General features: G+C 39.8%; 1 protein-coding gene across 3 annotated transcripts in view; it reads left to right on the plus strand.

The window, feature by feature from the left end:
- The window catches only part of tbc1d22a (TBC1 domain family, member 22a), a 159,428-nt gene that overhangs the window by 119,222 nt on the left and 20,374 nt on the right, over positions 1 to 19,832 (plus strand). For all 3 annotated transcript variants that reach the window (XM_084711034.1, XM_084711036.1, XM_084711035.1), the window contains one exon: positions 13,782 to 13,877. In XM_084711034.1, coding sequence (XP_084567160.1) covers positions 13,782 to 13,877 — 96 coding nt within the window. The remainder of the gene's footprint in view (positions 1 to 13,781; positions 13,878 to 19,832) is intronic.

A 19,832-nucleotide genomic window follows, 5' to 3' on the forward strand; every position in this document is an offset into this window, starting at 1 on the left:
TGACATAAAACTGCTGGGTCAGCCACAGTGCAATACTCATGAACCCTGAAAAACAAGTCCTGAACACTCCCAAGTCCTCCAGTTTAAGTGCAGTCTCTGTCCTCGCATGACTTATTTGGGGAATGGGCGATTAGGAAGCCAAAGAAACCCATTTTTCTCAGAAAAAACACTTTGGTCGACCCAACAGCAGCACTATGTTTTCATAAACCCGCTTCCTGGTCAGCCATCCCTTATAATTACTGACAGGCTTGGATTTTATTCCAGCGAAGGATTGATACTAAATCACTGAAACAAACTGCGGTGTTCTCCTGTTTAGGTTGTTTTTTCTTGTGCATTTTGACTGAACCACAGCCAGCTGGCAGCTGGCGTAAAGCTTGATAGCAACGTCTTGCAGGTGTATTTACACTTCAGAGAGTGGAATGGTGGATAGTGGGGACTTCTCTTTTGCTTAGCTGAGTCTGTCCTGTTAACACGCTGGCAGGTTGTCTGACACAATGTTCCAGATGGGTTTCTTGTCATGTAAGTTATTCTTGACGAATGGATTGATGGACAGAGTGAGTAAGCGAGGAATGTAAAGGAATTTTTTTGTGTATATTCTTGGACATTCATGAAGAGAAATACGTTGGATCCAGAGGATGACCTTTACAAAGCTCTGGATTATCCTGTTGATCTAAATTAACACATTTTGAGCACAAGCTTTGCTTATTAAGACATACCCAGCCCTACTGTATAATAGTCTCTATTATACATGATGTCCACATGGTGTCCATAGTAACCAGCAGTTGTTTTTCATCATGCATCATCAGTCAAGGGCTCAGCGTCAAACCATCATCTGACTGAAAGAAGGAACAATTAAAGGCAAAAGAGTGAAACAAAGCAAAACAATGCAGTGAGCAGTCAGAGAGACGCAGCAGAAATATATGAAGGAAGCAGAATTACTGCTTTTGAAATGTTTTTGCAGCATTGTAGAAAATAATACCTGAGACAGGAACAACAAATGACTTGCAAGGTCAGCTTGAGTTTAAGTTGTTTTCATGGTGTTTTAAATATGACACATTCACCAAAAAGAATACTGACACTGATTTTTTTTTTTTGTAAAACTACAGATTACATAGAAAGATTATTGCTTTTAAAAAAGTATTGTTCCTACAGCATCCATTAGGGTTGACCAACAGTCGCCAAAAATGCAAAAATCTAAATAAGATATAAGAACAATCAAAGTGTAGCTTCCTGTATGGTGAGGTGACTTTGGTTGGGACAGACACAGTGGAACAGTTCTGTTTATCAGTCTGATGGCCTGAGGATAGAAGCTGTTCCTCAGCCCAGAAGTCTTGCATTTCACATTTCTGTACCCTTTGCCAGAGGGCGTAAGTGTGAAAAACCTGTGTTGAGGGTGGGAAGAGTATCTCATGATGCTGCAGGCTCTTCTATGGATTCTCTGGTGGTAGATGTCCTGCAGAGATGGCTGAGGCACCCTGACGATCTTCTCAGCACTCTCTGCAGGAGTTTGCGGTCCTTGGTTGTGCTGTTGCCAATGAATGACATCAAGGATTCAAGTGGCCACAATTTGTTTTCTTCACAGGGTGGCTTGGCTCATCCTCTGAGACAGGGTGAGGAGCTTAGACACCCAGTCACTCGGGATAAAACTGCTCTTCCTTTGCATTGGTATGAGTCAGCTGCGGCGGTTTGGGCATCTGATTTGGATGCCTCAGTGTTAAAGAACATGCCCAAGTCAGCAGAGGGTTGCATATCCCATCCATAATACACCTTTGGTTCACCCAGAGGGAGAACATGTAGGCTCTGTGCGGACATCCGCATACGCCCAATTTGTTTTGACACACGGACAAGTCCACATGGCCACTGCAGACGGCAATCTAATGCACATCCACCTTCCACTGTTTATACTACATCCTCCAGAAAGTAGCATAAACAGAACTAATAAGTGTATTCTGATGTCTTTATACAAGTCCATTTGGGAGTATAATCCAGGCTTTACATGGCGTTTGGCGTTTGAACCTGAAAGGCATTGAGAACTTTATATGGTCTTCTGCGGCGATGACCCTGTGACCCTGAAAGAAAATTAATGGGTGTGGATGAGTAGATGGAGCACATCAGCATGACTGTAGGTAATAATTACAGTGTGAAAAGATAGTGCCCATAATTACCTGAATGTTTTCACAAAACACCTGTAAGTGAACAACACAAACTACTCTTACAGGAACACCGTCCACCTCAAGTCTAAAAAAGAAACAAGGAATGAAAGATTAAACGGTGTTGTTGCTTTGTCGTGACTTGACAGAAACCCAAGTACACATTGTACTTGTAATCCATCCTCTAAATATTTGATGTTTTACAATGTTGTTTGGATGGCAGCCCCCACACACCCTCTCAGACAGCACCCAAACACACACGTACACCTTTTTTTTGGCAGGCTCTGTCACAGTCCCTCACCTCCACTCTTACCCTGGTAGGGATATTAGGGCCATTTCCTCTCATGAAACTTTCAGTAGAGCTCACAGCAAGACAATGCTGTTCTTGTCTCTTCTATTCTGATCTCTTCTATTGTCGCTTTTTAAAAATCTTTCTTCAGTACTCCTCCCAGCATACTCTCCACCCATCATCATTCCTTTTATCTCCTCTCAGATTTACTTTTCTGTCCCTCCTTCACCTCCATGTCCTTTCCTCTTGCTCTCTTCCATCATACATGCCTTTAACTCGCGCTTATGAAACAGGCTTTGATTGCAATCTGACTGAATGGTTTAGATTAAAAGAAAATCATAAGTTGGAGAAAGTATAATTGCTTTTGCTTTGCTTTCCACTTAAGCTTCACATAAAGGGTATTGTTAAATGGGGAATTTTAAGGGAGCGTTATGCTAAAGTTGGCTATAAGTTTGTTTAGCTGGCAAATTCACAGGCTAAATGGTCAAGTTATGGATGGATTGAGAATGACAGAATATGGTAGTACTAGTATTGTAAGTCAATTATGGCATGTTCATATATGTAATATGCAAGGTAACAGACAAGAGGGCTAATAATGTTAGCGCTAATGTTTGTTCCTTCCCACAGCTAAAAATGTAACAAATGTTAGATCAGTGCATAGCTAGCCAACTAGTGACATTTGTATTTGTATTTGACATCAGTATGTTTTCCTCTGTTTGAGCTTTTGTTGTGCTTTAGTGGCAAGGATTTTTTATTTGTTAATTGGCAGATGATTTGGTTGTTGTATAGGTTCTTTTCAGCACAACCAAAAATACATTACTTATTAAGGTCTAAACAAACTGGACTTCCAAACTAGATGAATGCAGCTTTTTGACAAATGTCCTGAAAGCATGTCTGCGGTTCACCAAGAAATAGAAAGATGTCGGTCTTGTCGCGACAAAAAAAGCCTGTGTCTAGATCTCTCACAAATGCGGATAATATACAGAAAGACCTTGCCCTTTGCCACAGAGTCTGTCTGTCTGTCTGTGCTGTTTGTGTGTGTGTGTGTGTGTGTGTGTGTGTCTGTGTGTCTGTGTATATGTGTGTATGTGTGTGTGTTCCAGGGGAGACTTTAACCTGAGTGTTGTAATGTCTCCACTGTGGTCCTCTCTCTGCGGTGTGGCCATCTGTTCAGTAGCCTGATCCAGCACAAGACAGCGCTTCCTCGGTCTTCCCCTCTATTTCTGTCATCTTCTCTTTCTGTCGTTCTACCTGCAGTCTCCTCTTGATATTTCTCTTTTATTTTCCTATTTCTTTTTTCTCTCCCTTTTTTAGTCTGGTTCTCCTTTTTTTTTCATTTTTACCTCTATTTGTCACCATGGGTCTTAAAAAGACGAAGAGAGAGAGAGAGAAAGAAAGCGAGAGACACAAAAAGCAATGCTTTAGAGCGAAACACACACATACACAGACCTCTCCTCCCCGGCAGGCAGACAGACAGACAGACGGACAGACAGACAGGGACCAAATTATCCCTGTTGCGTGGAGCATGAAATTAGCAAGTAGCTCAGTGTGGCAGCATTAGCATGGCTGTTAAAGGGATACCGTGACATTTTCAGGTTGTGAAATATGGTCCTTTTCCATATGGACGGTCGAATTTACCAATCAAGGAGCTGTTTAGTCTCATTAGCGGGCATGTTTAAATGAATGTGCAAGATGTGATCAAATGTGTCGACTCCTGGTGGAAAAATTTGGTAATTTACTGCAACGAGGGTCAGAAGATTAGCTAAGATTGAGATTAAAGAGCAAAGGCGAAATAAATCAAATACGCATGTAGTCCTTGGCGGTCTTTGTGTGTTGCTTTGATGTTTTTAGTTAAACAACCTTTACCCCAATTAGTTGTGAGAAGTACATTAACTCATACTACAAAGTTCTGGCTACTCTACCCTTCTACATTTCATATTCAAAGTTCAACTTTTCATAGCTAAGTGGAAGATTCATCAGTTAGTTGATTGACAGAAAATAACTTCAACTATTTTGGTAATTGATTTAAAACTGCAACAATGAATTAATTAGTTGCCAACTATTGGATTAATCGTGAACTATTGTAATTATTATTAATCGTTAATCGTCAGTTTTTCTTTAAAAAATATCCAAATAATCTGATTTCAGCCTCTCAAATGTAAAAATTTTCTGGTTTCTTTAGTCCTCTGTCACAGTAAACGAAATATCTTTGAGTTGTTGACAAAATAAAACATTCAACAGTGACATTATAGCTGTAAGGAAACAGGGATCAACATTTTTCACCATTTTCTGACTTTTTATAGACCAAACAATTGATTAATCGATAATGAAAGTAATCGTTAGTTGCAGCCCTAAATTGATGATGTATGTAATTTTCCAAGCAGAGGTGCCAAAAATTACCTCTTTTTCAGACAAAATAAAGAAAATCATTTAAAGACAGAAAATATGAAATTGTGATGGGTGTTTTCTAATTTCTACTTTATAGATCAAGTTATTCATTGATTAACTGACCACATATTCAGTGTAATTTAGTAATCAAAAAGGAAAACAATCACAAGTTGCAGCTCTAGTATTTGACTGATAGCTTTCCTGATAGAGTTTTTACATAAAAGGGCATGATAAGAGTCTAAAATGTGATGAATTGTTTAGGATTAAACTACTGGCTCCCAATCTTTTAAGCTTGTAAAAAAAAATTCGCCGAAGAGAGATTTTCTCTGAACCTTTTTGATAGATTAAACAAGTGTTCAAGGCCAAAAGAGGTAGACGAATCAAATATTTCACCAAAAGGAAAAAGAAAAAGTGCACAATAAAGAACACAGATTTAGGCAGAACTTTTCTTCTTTCTTCTCCCATGAATCATCCCACGACCCCGCAGATTCATCTTGACCCCAGTGTTGTGAACCACTGGACTAAACTTTCTGGCTGTACATAAGGTAGTAACATTTGCTTGAGTAAAGGAACTGAATACTGTCCTCATCTAGCCTCAGTCTAATGTTTAATAACAGTCATTTCCTTTCATTAAACTTTATCTTGTCTCAGGGTGCATTTTTTGTACGCTGTATTTCTCTTCATATCTTTCATGCCCCCACATGACTCCAGCACTTTCATATTTGAGTGTGAACTGCATGTCTCAAATAAATGAAATAAAGTAAAAGGCAATGACGGAAATAAGAAATCAGATGTTGACAACAGATTAAATGTCCCTGTTAAGACAGCTGTTTGTGTTTTTAGAAACATATTTCCAGTCCCCACTGATAAGAAAATTCTTTTCACCTGATGGGCACAGGTGACCTGGTAAAGTGATCCCGCTTCCCGACGTGAAGTGACATTCCTGCGTGCCTCTTCCCTCACGTGTTTGAACACCCTCCAAAATGAAAATGGCGCATGGCCTTGAATATCTGTCTACCAAACAGATTCATTCTTCCTTCCAGTGTTAGTGCCACGGTGATGAATGATAAGGAGGAAATGAGGAAGAAACAAATGCTGCCATTGAGCTTGAGTTTCCTTGACAGCGTTGTTTAATCAAAAATAGAATTGTTTCTCTAAAGGAAAGCCAAGAGAAATAGGCCTAACCTTTCTAAACACAGTGCTTCAGACCTTCATATATTTTAGTTCACATACAAATTTATGCCTAAGATGATTATCAAACGATATGAGAGTGCTTTCTTGAATATGAATAAAACACTAACCTGCCAACTGAATAAAACCATCCCAGAGGGACGTGGTCCTCATCACTTCTCCTACCTCTGTCTCGTACATCTGTTGTAATGTTTGGCCCTGTGGTCACTCCAAACAATAAGACGAGCCTCCATAGACTGGACCCTGATCACACACATTCTTACTGTCATATAAATGCACACACTCGCACATAAAATTCTCCTCTTTTATTGTTTGAGTCTCACAATCTCAAAATGAAACAAACATTAGAAGTCTCGCCAAAGTAGGGTTTTATTCGCAGAGGTAATGTACTGTGTTGCATTATAACGATTTCAGTTTTCTCATCACTCTATTTTGTTCCACAAATTTCTTTTTTTATTTTCACATATGTATGTATATTATAATGTATGTATTACGAAAGCTGAAGATTGGAATCATCAGTCAGAGTCGGACTCAGTCAACTGAGAATCTTCCAATTAAGCAGTAGTGGGGTTTTTTTTTTCCTTTGTCAGTCATTGTGCGTTAAGCTAACAGGATAAAACAGAGAGAAGCTTACAAAATGCACAGGGAGGACATTTCAGTGGGGAATTATAAATAAGTCGTCACATTTTACATTCACTGGTGATCAAGTGATGAAAGTGGCTGGTCAGTTTTAGCTCTTATTTTTATCCGTGTCACTGTCCCCACATAGCAATGCAACAACACGACAGGCTGTGAACTTTACAAACTACAAAGTCTCCAAAACACCACAAATGAGAAAACTACCTGTGACTGAAGTGGCGAGGAGTGATAGAAACAGAGCGCAGGTGACATGCTACTTCACCGCAATGCATCATGGAGGCTGTAGGGCAGGTGATGCTTGCTTGCTTGTGCTTGTTTTTTTTTTTGCCTCTGAAAGGCTCAGACTGTTATTCTAAGCGTCTGACAATGTTATGGAAATGATCATTTGGTGAAACGGCTCTTTCATTGCTTTTGCCAAACTTGCCAGACTCATCTGGCAAAACTGTAATTTTAACAAAATTTCCAGCTTCATTCAGACTCAACAGAAACAATGTAAAATTCACCAAAAACTTCTTGGTTCTTCTTTCCACTATTCCAACAATCACCATCTCCGGTTTAGTCAAAATAAACCTTTAATTCATGGCATGAAGCAGTGCGCAGCTTGCAGGATAGATGATATCAGACAGCTGCTGCTCAGTGGTGCGCTGGGATTTTCTAACTGAAGTATACAGTAGGAGGATGCACACACACACACATGTTTTGGGCACCTGTGAATGTTTTCTTTCAAATTCAACATACATATAAACTTAGAGTGAGGTTGAACTGATACAGCAGGGAGCCAAAATGAACTAAATGCTTGGCAAGGTGGGAATTCAGATTTGTATTATTTTTTGTCGCTCAACCCCCCCCCTTCTGATTAACCTCAGTGCTTGGCAATTTTAAATGTAGCCTTAAGCAAAACACCACATTGGAGAAACACACACACGGACAGACACTATGCTGAAGTTAATTTAGTATGTAAACGTTGGTCAATTTTTCCCTCTATAAGCCTTCTTTCCTTTTTTTTAAATGGATTGCATCATGACCTGACTCTTAACCATCCCTGTCTTCAGTCTTACTTACAATGTAGTGTTTAAATTTATCCTGCAGGCACACATGCTACACCGTGCAGACTATCCCAGCTCTTAGGGCTGAATTACCCAGAGGAATCCTTGTACAGCTTGTTCCACAGTCATGTTCAGACACATGTAACATGAAAAGAACGTTAATACAGCCTCCCAAAAGTCAGTGGCTCATCATATTTTCTCTGTGTAATTGTTACATCGGTTTAATTCTGCTCATTTATCATCTTGCATCACTCCCCAGCGCGTCACCTTTTCACCTTGTCTGATGTCGGTTCGTCAGGGTATCGAGTTAGTCCCACGTCAGGCCGGTTTGTTTTGGAGGGATGAGACTAGTCAGACAGCCAGCACAGCAGTTTAAAGACACTGTGACATTGCAACACTGCTTCTCACTCCCACTCTGTATTCCACGTTCCCTCTTCCTCCTCTGTTTACCTTTAGCCTCCCACCTTCTCTGTCTCTCATGCGCTCCCACTTATGTTTTCCCCCTCTCCCTATTGACTCCTTTCCCCGTACCCCTATCACCCTTTCTCCCCCACTGGTGCCTCCCTCCCCCCACTTTCTCCCCACTTTGATCAGCAGCGCTTGTCAGTCAGCGTCTCGCCTGTCTCAGCCAATATGGCTGCCCTGACACAAGGGGGGGTGGAGGACCAAGCATAACAATGGAGGAGGAGGAGAAGAGGTAGAGACAAGTTTGACGGAGTCACCTTGACTACCATGACAAACTTTATTTTGCAAATCATAATGATGAGAAAGCCTTGAGCTGAAGCAGCAGTGATGGTTGGATAGGGCAGGAGGGAGGGATGAAGTGTCAGAGTGAGAAATGTGTGGAGGAAATGGGGAAAGAGAGTGAGGGGTGGAGGGGTTAGAGGAGTGGGATGTTGGAAGTTTCACACTGCAGCATTTACAACATTTTAATTTTAAAGAATTTTTTTTTGTACATTGCAGTGTGTGAAATTTATAACAAGTAGGACAACAGTTATTATTATCATCCTCAATCTGTTGATCATTTTTCCTCCAGTGAAGTTTCTTCTTGTGTACTCTCATGTCTGAGCGTTAAATATGGTGAACTGGGAGTCAATAAGTTTAACATTAAGATCTGAAGCAGGGAGGAAAAGCTCGTCTGGCTCCCTCCAGTGATTTAAAAATACAACTTCCAGCATCTCTAGGTCTCTAATTCATGTTTTATCTTGTTTGTCAATAAATTAATACACAATTTGCAGTTAGGGAGCGTGATATGATTGATATATTACTGAAAGACAAGAGAGTAGTGTCAGTTTTTTTTGTTTTTTTTTTAACTCTGCAAGAAGATCAATAGGCATGTTTCCCCAATTGTTCCTCTTAACAGTTCAGCCTGTTTTTCTGGCAGCATGTTTTCTTGGGCTTCCAAACACTTTCTCTTTGAGCGCTACAAAGTCAGTTTTGTTGTCTATAATTCAGTGTGCATTCATAAATTGGGCTGCAGCTGGCGATTATTACAGTTATTTCTGAATCTGTTTATTTTATTATTTTTGTTTTCAATTAAGTGATCTATCATTCAGTGTATGTCAGGTCAGAAAGACTGGAAAACATGTATCACAATTTCCTATGGCCCAAAACCAAAAAGCAGATATTGAACATTGCACAAAATATTGGCAATCAGCAGATTTAGTACAAAATAATCTGGATCAAACTTCTATTTTAGAATAGTTGTGGTAGAAATATATTGCTAAGGCACTGCCAAAACTTTTTAATTTGTAAAAGGTTTTAAAGGCAGAAAAAAAATAAACCTTCATCCTCATTAGCTTCCACTTAAGCTGATGTTGTGTAGCGATGCCAGCACTACTACACAGGAGTGTAAATGTCTGGAAAATGTTAAGAATTTCTAGATCTCAACAAGTTGTGTGAATCATAAGGAAGTGAAAGGCTGAATTGTTGTTGGGATCCAAAATACATAAATGTACATTTAGCCACTGTGATCTGTATATTGTAATGCACATGTAATGACAGTAGACTGAATGTTTGAGACATTGTTTCATTAATTTTCAGAATGTACTTAAACCTTTTCACACTAAAAAAGGTCAAAATTTGAATTGTTATATAAGTTATTATCCAATGGTTTTACTGGTCTGACCCAGTTGAGATCAAATTGGACTGTGTCGTTTCTAAAAAATTAAAATTAGTTTGATACCCCTGATGTATCCAATAAATCAATGATCAAAATGTCCTTGTTTTCTGTCAATCAAGTAATTAATTAAGCATCTGATTGATTTAGCACTAATAAGCTTAAAATGTCATCGTTGATGTAATGCATAGAAGTTTTTAAAGATGTTATGCCTTTAAAGTAATTACACATGGTGCTAATTGTGCATACTAATCCTACTGTGTAATGTTCCCTTTATTGTGTTTTAGAATTCCATGACTCTAAAGTAAAGGAGCGTTAGTATAGTAATGTGTACTTTGAATACAGTTTATCATACAAGTCAATAAAGAGTTTCTGTAAAACAAAGTACTGTCATTATCTGGGCTGCCACTCCTGCCGCTGCAAATGCAGGCAATAGATTTCAATGTAATGGTGGGAGCACCGTGGAAATGATTGGTGACAAATCAAAATATCAAGATAAATTGTTAACAGAAGTTGTTTTTGATGAAGGTAAATCACTTTTTCGTTGATGAAATATTCTTCACAGTCATATTAATGAAAAACAGAGACGAGCGTCTGATAGACGTTTGTTGAATGAGACTGGAGGAGGTGACAGATTGTGAGAGCAGAGGATAGACGGAGAGGTGATTGAAAAAGAGACAGACGCAGACTGGATTTCAGAGTTTCACAGTCCCAAAGAGTTCATCGGTGCCCTCATCCATGAACTCACACACACACTCACACACACACAATAAACCTCATAGAAGAAAGGAAATTAAAACTGTGCAAATCTTTGGGGACTGATAAACATTGTGCTCCCGTATGCCTCTCATACACTCCCTCATCTGTGTTTGTGTGTGTCTGAGAGAGAAAGCGTGTGTTTGCTTGCTTCAGTTGTTTGGATTGGAGCTGCAAGGTTAGACCAACAAGCCAATCACCTGCCAGTTTACAACTCACATCACGCTACGCTTCGCTGTTCACAAACACCCCTCTTTTTTCTTTTTTTCCTCTCCCTCACCACACTCTATACTCTCTCTTTCTATTACTCACTTTCTCTGTTTTCCTCTGTCACACACACAAACACACTCTCAGTTGGGGAAATTCTGAAAATTGGTTTAACTAAGTGGGAGGTAAAGTAAGAGCAAACCCATACAACAGACATACAAAAAGGCTCAGGGAGGACAATCTGTCTAGAAAGAGTGAGCAACAATGCAGCAAAGGAGAGCTGACATCCACACTATTCTTTATACTATTTTTGTATCACATCATGTCTGTGTTTAAATCTGTCTATCCGCTATTCATCTGTTTATTCCTTCCCTCTCTCCTCGAGGGAAATTCAATTATCGCAGCAGAAAAGGCAGTTTCTGTTCATTCCTGCAGAGTTATGGCTCACTGCTATGCACAAATGAGTGTGGTGGTTAAAGAGCAACACTTACAGTCGGTTACTCAGACAAAGTGGAAATGAGTAATGCTACATCCGCTATCTAAGTGAAATCCTTTAAATGAGGAGTAAAATGTGATAAACATGGCTGAATTATCGGAACGTGTGTATGGCTTTGGGTTTTTTATGAGCTCACCTGCGCCAAAGAGACTACAGAACATAATGTAAAATTGAAGAGCAGTTTTGTTTGAGTCTGTTTCCCAAAACTGTAAATGATGCCTTGGTAGTAAAATCCATCCATCCATCCAACCATCCATTTTCTTCCTTTCATCCGGGTTGGGTCACAGTGGCAGCAGTCTAAGCAGAGTATTTCAGACCTCCCTCTTCCCAGCAGTGCTTTCCAGCTGCTCCTGGGGGATCCCGAGGCGTTACCAGGCAAGATGAAATATGTAATCCCTTCAGCGACTTTTGGGTCTACCCCAGGGTTTCTATCTAGTAGGATGTGCCCAGAAAACCTCTGAAGAGAGGTGTCCAGGAGACATCCTAATCATATTGCCAAACCACCTCCGTTGGTTCCTTTTGATACAATGGCGCAGTGGTTCTGTTCCGAGTTCCCTCTAGATGTCCAAGCTCCTCATTCTGTATCTGACGTTATGTTCACACTACAGGCCACAAAGCATCAGGCTACAAATCATTTTCAATTGAAGCCGGCAACATGAAGCCAGAGACTGACATCTGACTTTTGTTGCCACTTCTGCTTCCCATCTCCCCACAATTCCTGTGCTGTGTAAACAAAGGAAAATAAACTTGTTCTTACCGTGAGCCAGTTTCCAGTTGTATTCAACCCAGCTCTTTTTTTCTAACCACAACATCAACCAAACAAAGCATCTCGACAGTCCATGTTTGCTGACTTGTACACACAAGTGATCACTGACGTCAAGGAGCACATGCAGCACTTCACTGGCGACCCAGCGACAATGTAACTGGCCACGATTGACTGTTTTATAGCTATGTTGCTGCAAGTGGAACATAAGGTAAGGCTAAACCCCGTAACCCAAATGAGGAAACTAATTTTAGCTGCTTGCATCTGCAATCTTGTTCTTTCGGTCACTACCCTAAGCGCATGACCATGAATCTGGTCTGTTTGCCTCATCACTCTTGAACAAGACCCTGACATACTTGAACTCTTGTGCTTGGGGTAGCAACTTACTCCCCACCCAGAGTGAGAAGTCCACTGTTTTCTAGCAGAGGGCCATGCACTCTTGGAGGTGCTGACTCTCATCCCAGCTGCTTCACATTCAGCTTGACTGCCCCAGTTTACACTGAAGTTCACAACCTGATGAAACCAACAGAACCACATCATCTGCAAAAAGCCGAGATGCAATTCTGAAGTTCCCAAACCAGACACTTTCTTAACCCAGGCTGCGCCTTAAGATCCTGTCCATGAAAATCACAAAGAGGATCGGAGACAGGGGGCAATGCTGGCGAACAACTCTCACTTTGATTATAAAAGAATCAGATGGCTTATAGCAACAGCCTCTGTACCATCATTCTCCTGCAGTCCGCCCCCCCCGGACACACACACATTTACAATCCTGTAAAGATAGAGGGCTGGTCCAGCTGGTCCAAAGTTCCATAGCCAGGACAGAATCCTCATGGCTCCTCCTGAATTTGGGGTTTGACAATCGGTCGGAGTCTCCTTTCGGTAGTAAAATCTGAGCGTATTTTAATATCCCTTTGCTTCTTTACCACCACACAATATCAAAGTGCACATCAGAGAGCACACTTGGCAGAATAATTCATGAGTTCATGCTCTTACTAAGAGATGTGAGTGTATATGTGTGTGTCTTTCTTCCACTCAAGTACATCTGCATGTTGGGGAGTACACATATAGTTAAGACACAGATTCATGAGTGCAATTCCACACTCTATTTGTGAATTTTAAGCTTAAATAACCTACACTGTGTGAGGAACTAAAGCCCCACACGTGCATGCAAGAATGCATTCAGAAAAGCTCACACATTAAAATGCACTTTTTATTGTATCCCACCTTTATGGGGGCATGTACTCCCAATCCTCTTGCATTTAAAGGCCCTGGTAATTATCCTCTCTGTGATAGTGCTCTGGAGAAAAAAGAAAAAGAATAGAACAAGGAACATCTCATCCTTTGTCTTCCTCCCTCTTTAATTCCCTAGCTCGTTGCCGAGTCATAAAAAAAGTGAGCCGCCAAACGTAACGAGGGGCTGAAATAAAAAATGCTGTGCAAAGAAGAGGGGATTTGTAGCTTTCTTCTTCTCTGTTACCCTGAAAATGTAAATTTCTAGATTGTGCCAGGAAAATGTTTTATATTCTTTTTTCTCGTCTCTCTCTTTTTGTGTATATGGCATTGCGTAAAAACGCCTCTAAATCTTTACTAAAGTGAAACTATTCTGTCTGTACTGACATGCTTTCCTTATTTGAACAGTAACACAAAACATAGTTGCCACGGACATACCATGTGTTTTATGACTGAAATGTTAAACTTGTCGTAAATCAACATCTGTCATCTCTCTCTCACCAGGCTGAGCCAGAGGGCTTCTCCCATTTCCACCTCTACGTGTGTGCCGCCTTCCTGGTGAGGTGGAGGAAAGAAATTCTAGAGGAGAGGGATTTTCAGGTAATGTGCGCATGAGACACAGGGGGCGCCATAAAGCTTCTCACAATAGGAGTGAGACAGACTGGCATGCACACATACATAAAGACATACATACACTGCATGTTTTCACACACAGCTGGTGACGCTGATGGTGATATACTGTACTTTGCTTTATATCGAGTTAAATTAAGCTCAGATGGTCCCGGTTGCATGCAAAAAAAACCCAACAACATCTAAACAGTCCACCAGACTGCTGTTGTAGAGCTGTTCATGGCCTACATCTCTCTCCATTACCTCTCTGGTCATTAACTGTGAGGTTCAAAAGTCGTTGTGAGTGCATTAGTAGATGACAGTAGACAGCTGCCAGAAGGTGACTTTGGTTGCCAGCTCACTGGGGGACCTGGCTTCTTAACAGTAGCAACACAGTCTAATATCATCACAGACAAACATCAGCTCCACTCTTTGGCTGCTCTCTCTGGTTTTACTTTTTTTTCTGTACGAGCTTACAGTTTTTCTATTCTGTCTTTTCGTTCCGTTTCCCATTTCCTCTTCTTCCTCTGTTGCTTTTACATATTATTTCTTAACATTCTTCATCATTGTTTCACTTTGCATCTCATGTGTTATTTCCTTGACTGTTTAGAGTCCTTTCACGATTCTTCTTTTCATTACTCTCTAATAGAAAGATTTAAAGGATCAGTGTGTAAGCTTTAGTAGCATCTAGTAGGGAGCATGCAATCCTTGTGTTACCCTCCTCTTCCAAGCTTATAGGAGATGTTCAAAGCCGAACAACAGGTAGAAAGCTAGAATATTTAAGTAAGTAGACCAACAAGTAAGTATATCACAATAAAACCAGTGATCTTGAGTATAAAAAATAAATAGTTCTAATGCAAAAGGATGAATCTAAAGCAAAGGTTTGGTTTGTTCATTCTGGGCTGCTGTAAGAACATGTTAAACATGGCAGCCTCCATGGAGGAAGATGTGTGCTCTCTGTAGATATAAAATGGCTTATTATTATTCCAAGGTAACCAAAACACAGTGATTCTTATTTTCAGGTGATTATACATAATTGAAAACATACTTATGAGTATTAAATTCCGGTTCTGACATATTCAGGCAATAAATCCTGTTAAACTGTCACAGTGGACCTTTAAATTGTCCACAGTTGAAGAAAAAAGAAGAAAATACCAGGTATTAGTCATTAGTGCAAGCAGACCTGCCATACTGATGTTAGTCAACTGAGTCTGGTTGATCAATAATGATCTTTAAGCTAACTTAAACACGTCTTAAACTTAAACTTCACAAGCTACACAAATACTAGCACTTTTCTCCAAAGTCCATACCGTTTTTCCTTTGCTGTCTGGCTTGACATACAGACTCCCAAGTTGTGCACCAAGGGCAAAGCATCCATCCTGAATATGAGAGGAAGAGTGGAAGCGTAGGGGGAGGCATTGAGAGGGTTGGTAGAGGGGTACAAGTACGAACAGAATGGAGTGGAAAAAAGAAAGGTGTGATTTCATATTTAGAGTACATTTATGTTATGGGGCACACTTTTTGTGTAATGTGGTTACCCCTGTGTCATTCTTCAAAAGACAGTTTTATTCTGAGTGATGTTACTGAGTCATTAATGCTGACTTTAAAACTGTTTTTACTGAAGTTATTTAAATGCAATAGCTTTCATTAACAAAAAGGACTTGCCATTCAGGTTGAGTAAAAATGTAATTAGCCAGAGTGACTTTCCCCTGCTCTGCCACTTGTTAACAAAGCTTTATTGAAATGAAGCATAAATTCTTAAAACATGCCATGACAAATCTGGTTTCCCACTCATTGTGAGTAAAGAGCAAGAGCTGCTGTGAATGACACCTTGGATCACAGTAGCAGTCCTTGTCACTGTTGCCATTGTGCTAGTTTTTATTTATTAAAATCACTGCAGAGTTATATTATTCCTCACTTGAATGAGAAATCAATCTTAACATTTCAGAGGTCCTCCACGTCTCAGTTTTACCGTAGCTCCCCTCGGGTCGTTACATTGAAGAAAAAGGAGACCGAAAAAACACAATTACAACTAATATAAGGGGACCATTCCATCTTTTATGTCACACCCATCGTGTAATAAATCAGAAGAAGTGTTCAAAAGAGTTTCCAGTCAGAAGGTTACGGATCTAAAGAACCTGTGCTTTAGATGGAGGCCCGTTGATTAAAGGTGATTCATTCACTGAGTGAGACACTGGAGGCTGTCGGAGTTTTAAGATGAGACATCTACTGACTCATCTGCTCTTACTTTCATACTCTTCTTACCCTCTCTACCCTTTCCCCTTTTCTCTCACCCACGTTCAAGCTCAAACAAGACTGCTACTTTTTGTTGGAATTTATTTCAGATTGAACTTAAGGTGGTTATAGGTTTGTTTAAAAGGGTTTCTGCAGCTTTTTGAGCCATAGTACACAGAAAGGCCTCGCTAACCTTTGTGTAGTTACAGTGTGTCCACTCTTGCGTTAAAGCATGGAAATATTCATCATTCGAACAAGACTAAGCAGGCATGCTGAGAGCAGATAGTGCCTGCGGGGGAGTCAACAATGGCAAACCCTTTAATCATAATGAACTGAGGAACCTTCTAAACACCATCAACTTTAAGACAGCTTGGTCAGCTTAATTTTTTTGCATGATCAGAATGTGTGTGGGGAGGGGGCTTTCTTCCTCTCTGCTTCTCAGCCATGCATGCAGCACTACTGTACAAATGGCAATGTGAGCCCATCGGTCGGTCCACTACTTTGGTCCAAACTGAAATATCTCAACAGTTACTGGTTGAATTGCCTTGAAATTTTGCACAGGTGTCCACTGTTTCAAAAGGAGAAAGCCTCCTGACTTTAGTGATCCTTTGATTTTCATGTAGAGCCACCATGGGGTTCACATTTGTGATTTTGACTAAAATTATTATCAACACGTGGAACATGTTTCTGTTAGTAGAAATCACTTTGGATAGATTTTCTAGATGTTTCTTTATCACCCCGTGTTAAAAGTGATGTCTGCGCCGTTGCAGTTAACTTTACATCATGAGTCATCTAACAGTGTTATTCTGTCGTTTTGTACTTCCTGTTCACTTTATCAGCCATGTAAGAGACGGAAGCAACTCAAACTAATGTTAAATACTGTCTGTAATTCATTTCAGTTGGCAGAAAAACACCGAAAAGTATTTTCTTTTGCCCACAATGATGTAAAAATACTCTGCTAGTGATCATCATGTCATAACCAGTTTACGTTTTAAGTGAAAATACTGATTGTTCAGTGGAGGGTTGACACAGTGATTAGTGATTAAATTAATATACATCATCAGTATATTTCTGATCAGGCATCTGAAATGGAGTCTGTTAAATAAGGTGGAAATTAGACAAATTATGAAATATGCCACTATTATAATTATTTTAATGTACTTTATGTGTCTGTTTTTCAGGATTATGATTGAATAAAATATTGAAATATTAATTAGGCATTAGGCATATTAGGTCAATTCTCTGAATCATAATTGAATAATAACAACAATAATAATAGATTAATTGATAAATTAATCAGTAGATTAATCAAAAAAAATAATTAGATTAATTGCTTAAAAAAATAATCGATAGCTGCAGCCCTACTATAGTTATACATTGCTATAAGCACAGTATTATGTATTTTTTATGTCTGTAATGCATTAGGATGTGTTATAGACATGGTGTTATCAAATATTGCCAGATGGATTTGCACAATATTTTGTAGAGACATTAATGATAATGAATAATGAATACTAATGGCTCATAATGACTTTTTATTTAGCACCATCATCAGGTCAACATTTCAGTTTGGTTTATGATCAAAATCCTGGAAAACTAATTACATTCCCATCAGTCATTGCTAAGTGTTTAGTGCTAACTAGCATGCTAAAATGCAACATTAGCATGGTCAACTTTATATTGTATTTGCTTACCATCAACATGTTGACACTGTCACTGTGAGCATGCCAGCATGGCTGTATATTTTAAGTTTTCTTTTGAAATATTTCATTTTCTCTCAGACTAAGTTCAAAGCATTGAAAACCAAGTCCACTGTGGCTCTCTCCAACATGCACTCAGGCACACACCCCATAGACAGTCCAAACTTTTCTGCAGTGGTAGTTCAGGACTCCAAACTCCTAAATAAAGAAAGATATTATACAGTGGGAATAGTACATACTCCTCACAGAGGGCAAGAAACTTCACAAACTCACCACTTCACTCATGTTGACATAGCTTCTACTTGTTGTCTACACAAATTTAGGATAATAGCATTAATTGCATTGGTACAACATGCTGCACATTTTGTTTCTCTTGTCATTCTCAGGAGTGTGTTCTCTTCCATGTTCCCCATAAAACCCTCTGACTCACACACACACACACAACGGCATGCATGCACATAAACAGACAGCCAAATGTCATCCTGGCATTTTCCCCTGCCCAGTATACAGCAAATGAGCTCTCATCGCCTATTTGTTTATGTCTTCATGGGTTGTCTGTTGTCTATACGTAATGGAACACACGTGTGTGTGTGTGTGTGTGTGTGTGTGTGTGTGTGTGTGTGTGTGTGTGTGTGTGTGTGTGTGTGTGTGTGTGGCTCAGTTTGTCTGCGCCACAGACTGGATTCATATATATTCATTTTAAAACATGAATGTTGATATGAATTTGAATTTACAAAAAACAAACTTCTCTGCAGTTCTGAACAATAAATGCGACACTCTTGCACATTGTGATGGTGTTGCAGGGTTTTCAATTTTCAATTTCCACTAATTGATCAACCAAATATAACACAATTTACTAACTGCTAACAGATTAGTGTCAGTGAGGAAAGAGAAAAAGTAAAGATTTCTTCTCTGCTCAGCTTTACTGGTTTAATTCCAAGAGATTTCTGCCTCTGATCCACTGAGCCTCAGAGTTCAAACGTAGGCCTGCCAGGTTCTTAAGGGCCTGTTGAACAGCTCTTATCTCCACATGCTTTACCCAGCAACCCTCACGGCATCCCTTTCCTCTCATGTCTGCCTTTCTTTCTCTTTTTGCCTGTTTGCCTCTTTCTCTGTTTCTGTCACTTCTTTTTTACCAGTTCCCAGCAGCTCTGGTTTTGCCACTTTCTGTCTGTGCTGCTCAGTTTCATCTTTCGTTTTGTTTTACCATTTCTTTATGTCTGTTTCTTTCATTATTTTTCTTTTCACCATGTATCCCTCTTTCTTTTCTTTTTTTCTTCCCCACACTTGGCACTTCATTGAGAGTAGAGGGCTTCATGGGATGGCAATGTGTGTACGATGGACGGGCCACCACTCTAGGCCAAACTGAAAATTGAAATGTCTATTGAATGGATAAAATTTTACAGTCATTCATGGTCCCCAGAGTGTGACTTCAGTGATCATCCGACCCTCACTCTGCTCTGGTTTATAATCCCACATACTCTCCCTTCACCTCACGCTGTAGATGGGACATGGAAATGTCTTGTACTTCTTCTACAGTGTTTATTCATGGGTAAACTGTAATTATCTGTACATGTACTGCCACTAGACAACTACTCTGCAAAATTTTTTATCTGCCATCCATGAATGAATAACTAGTGGAGAATCCCCCCCCCCCACTCTAACCCTGCCATAACTGTTTTCGTTCTGCTTTGGCAGGAACGGTTTACTGACAATCACATGTGCTCTGCAGACAAACACACACACACACACACACACACACACACACACACACACACACACACACACACACACACACACACACACAAAGAGTCTGTTGTTTAATCTAAGCCATTGTTTTGTAAAAGGTTGTAAGTGCACGTGGCTGTTGCTGATGTCCACGTTGTTTTTGATCATTTCGATAGGCCACATCATTAACCACAAGCCTCTTGTGCACACAGCTCACCAGCTGTTGTAAAAACATAATCACAGGTGAAAAAATCCAAACAAGTGTGTTTTTTTGGGCAATTGT

Source organism: Lutjanus erythropterus, chromosome 22 (assembly GCF_056507025.1).
Source record: "Lutjanus erythropterus isolate fLutEry1 chromosome 22, fLutEry1.hap2, whole genome shotgun sequence".
NCBI classification, from domain to species: domain Eukaryota; kingdom Metazoa; phylum Chordata; class Actinopteri; order Lutjaniformes; family Lutjanidae; genus Lutjanus; species Lutjanus erythropterus.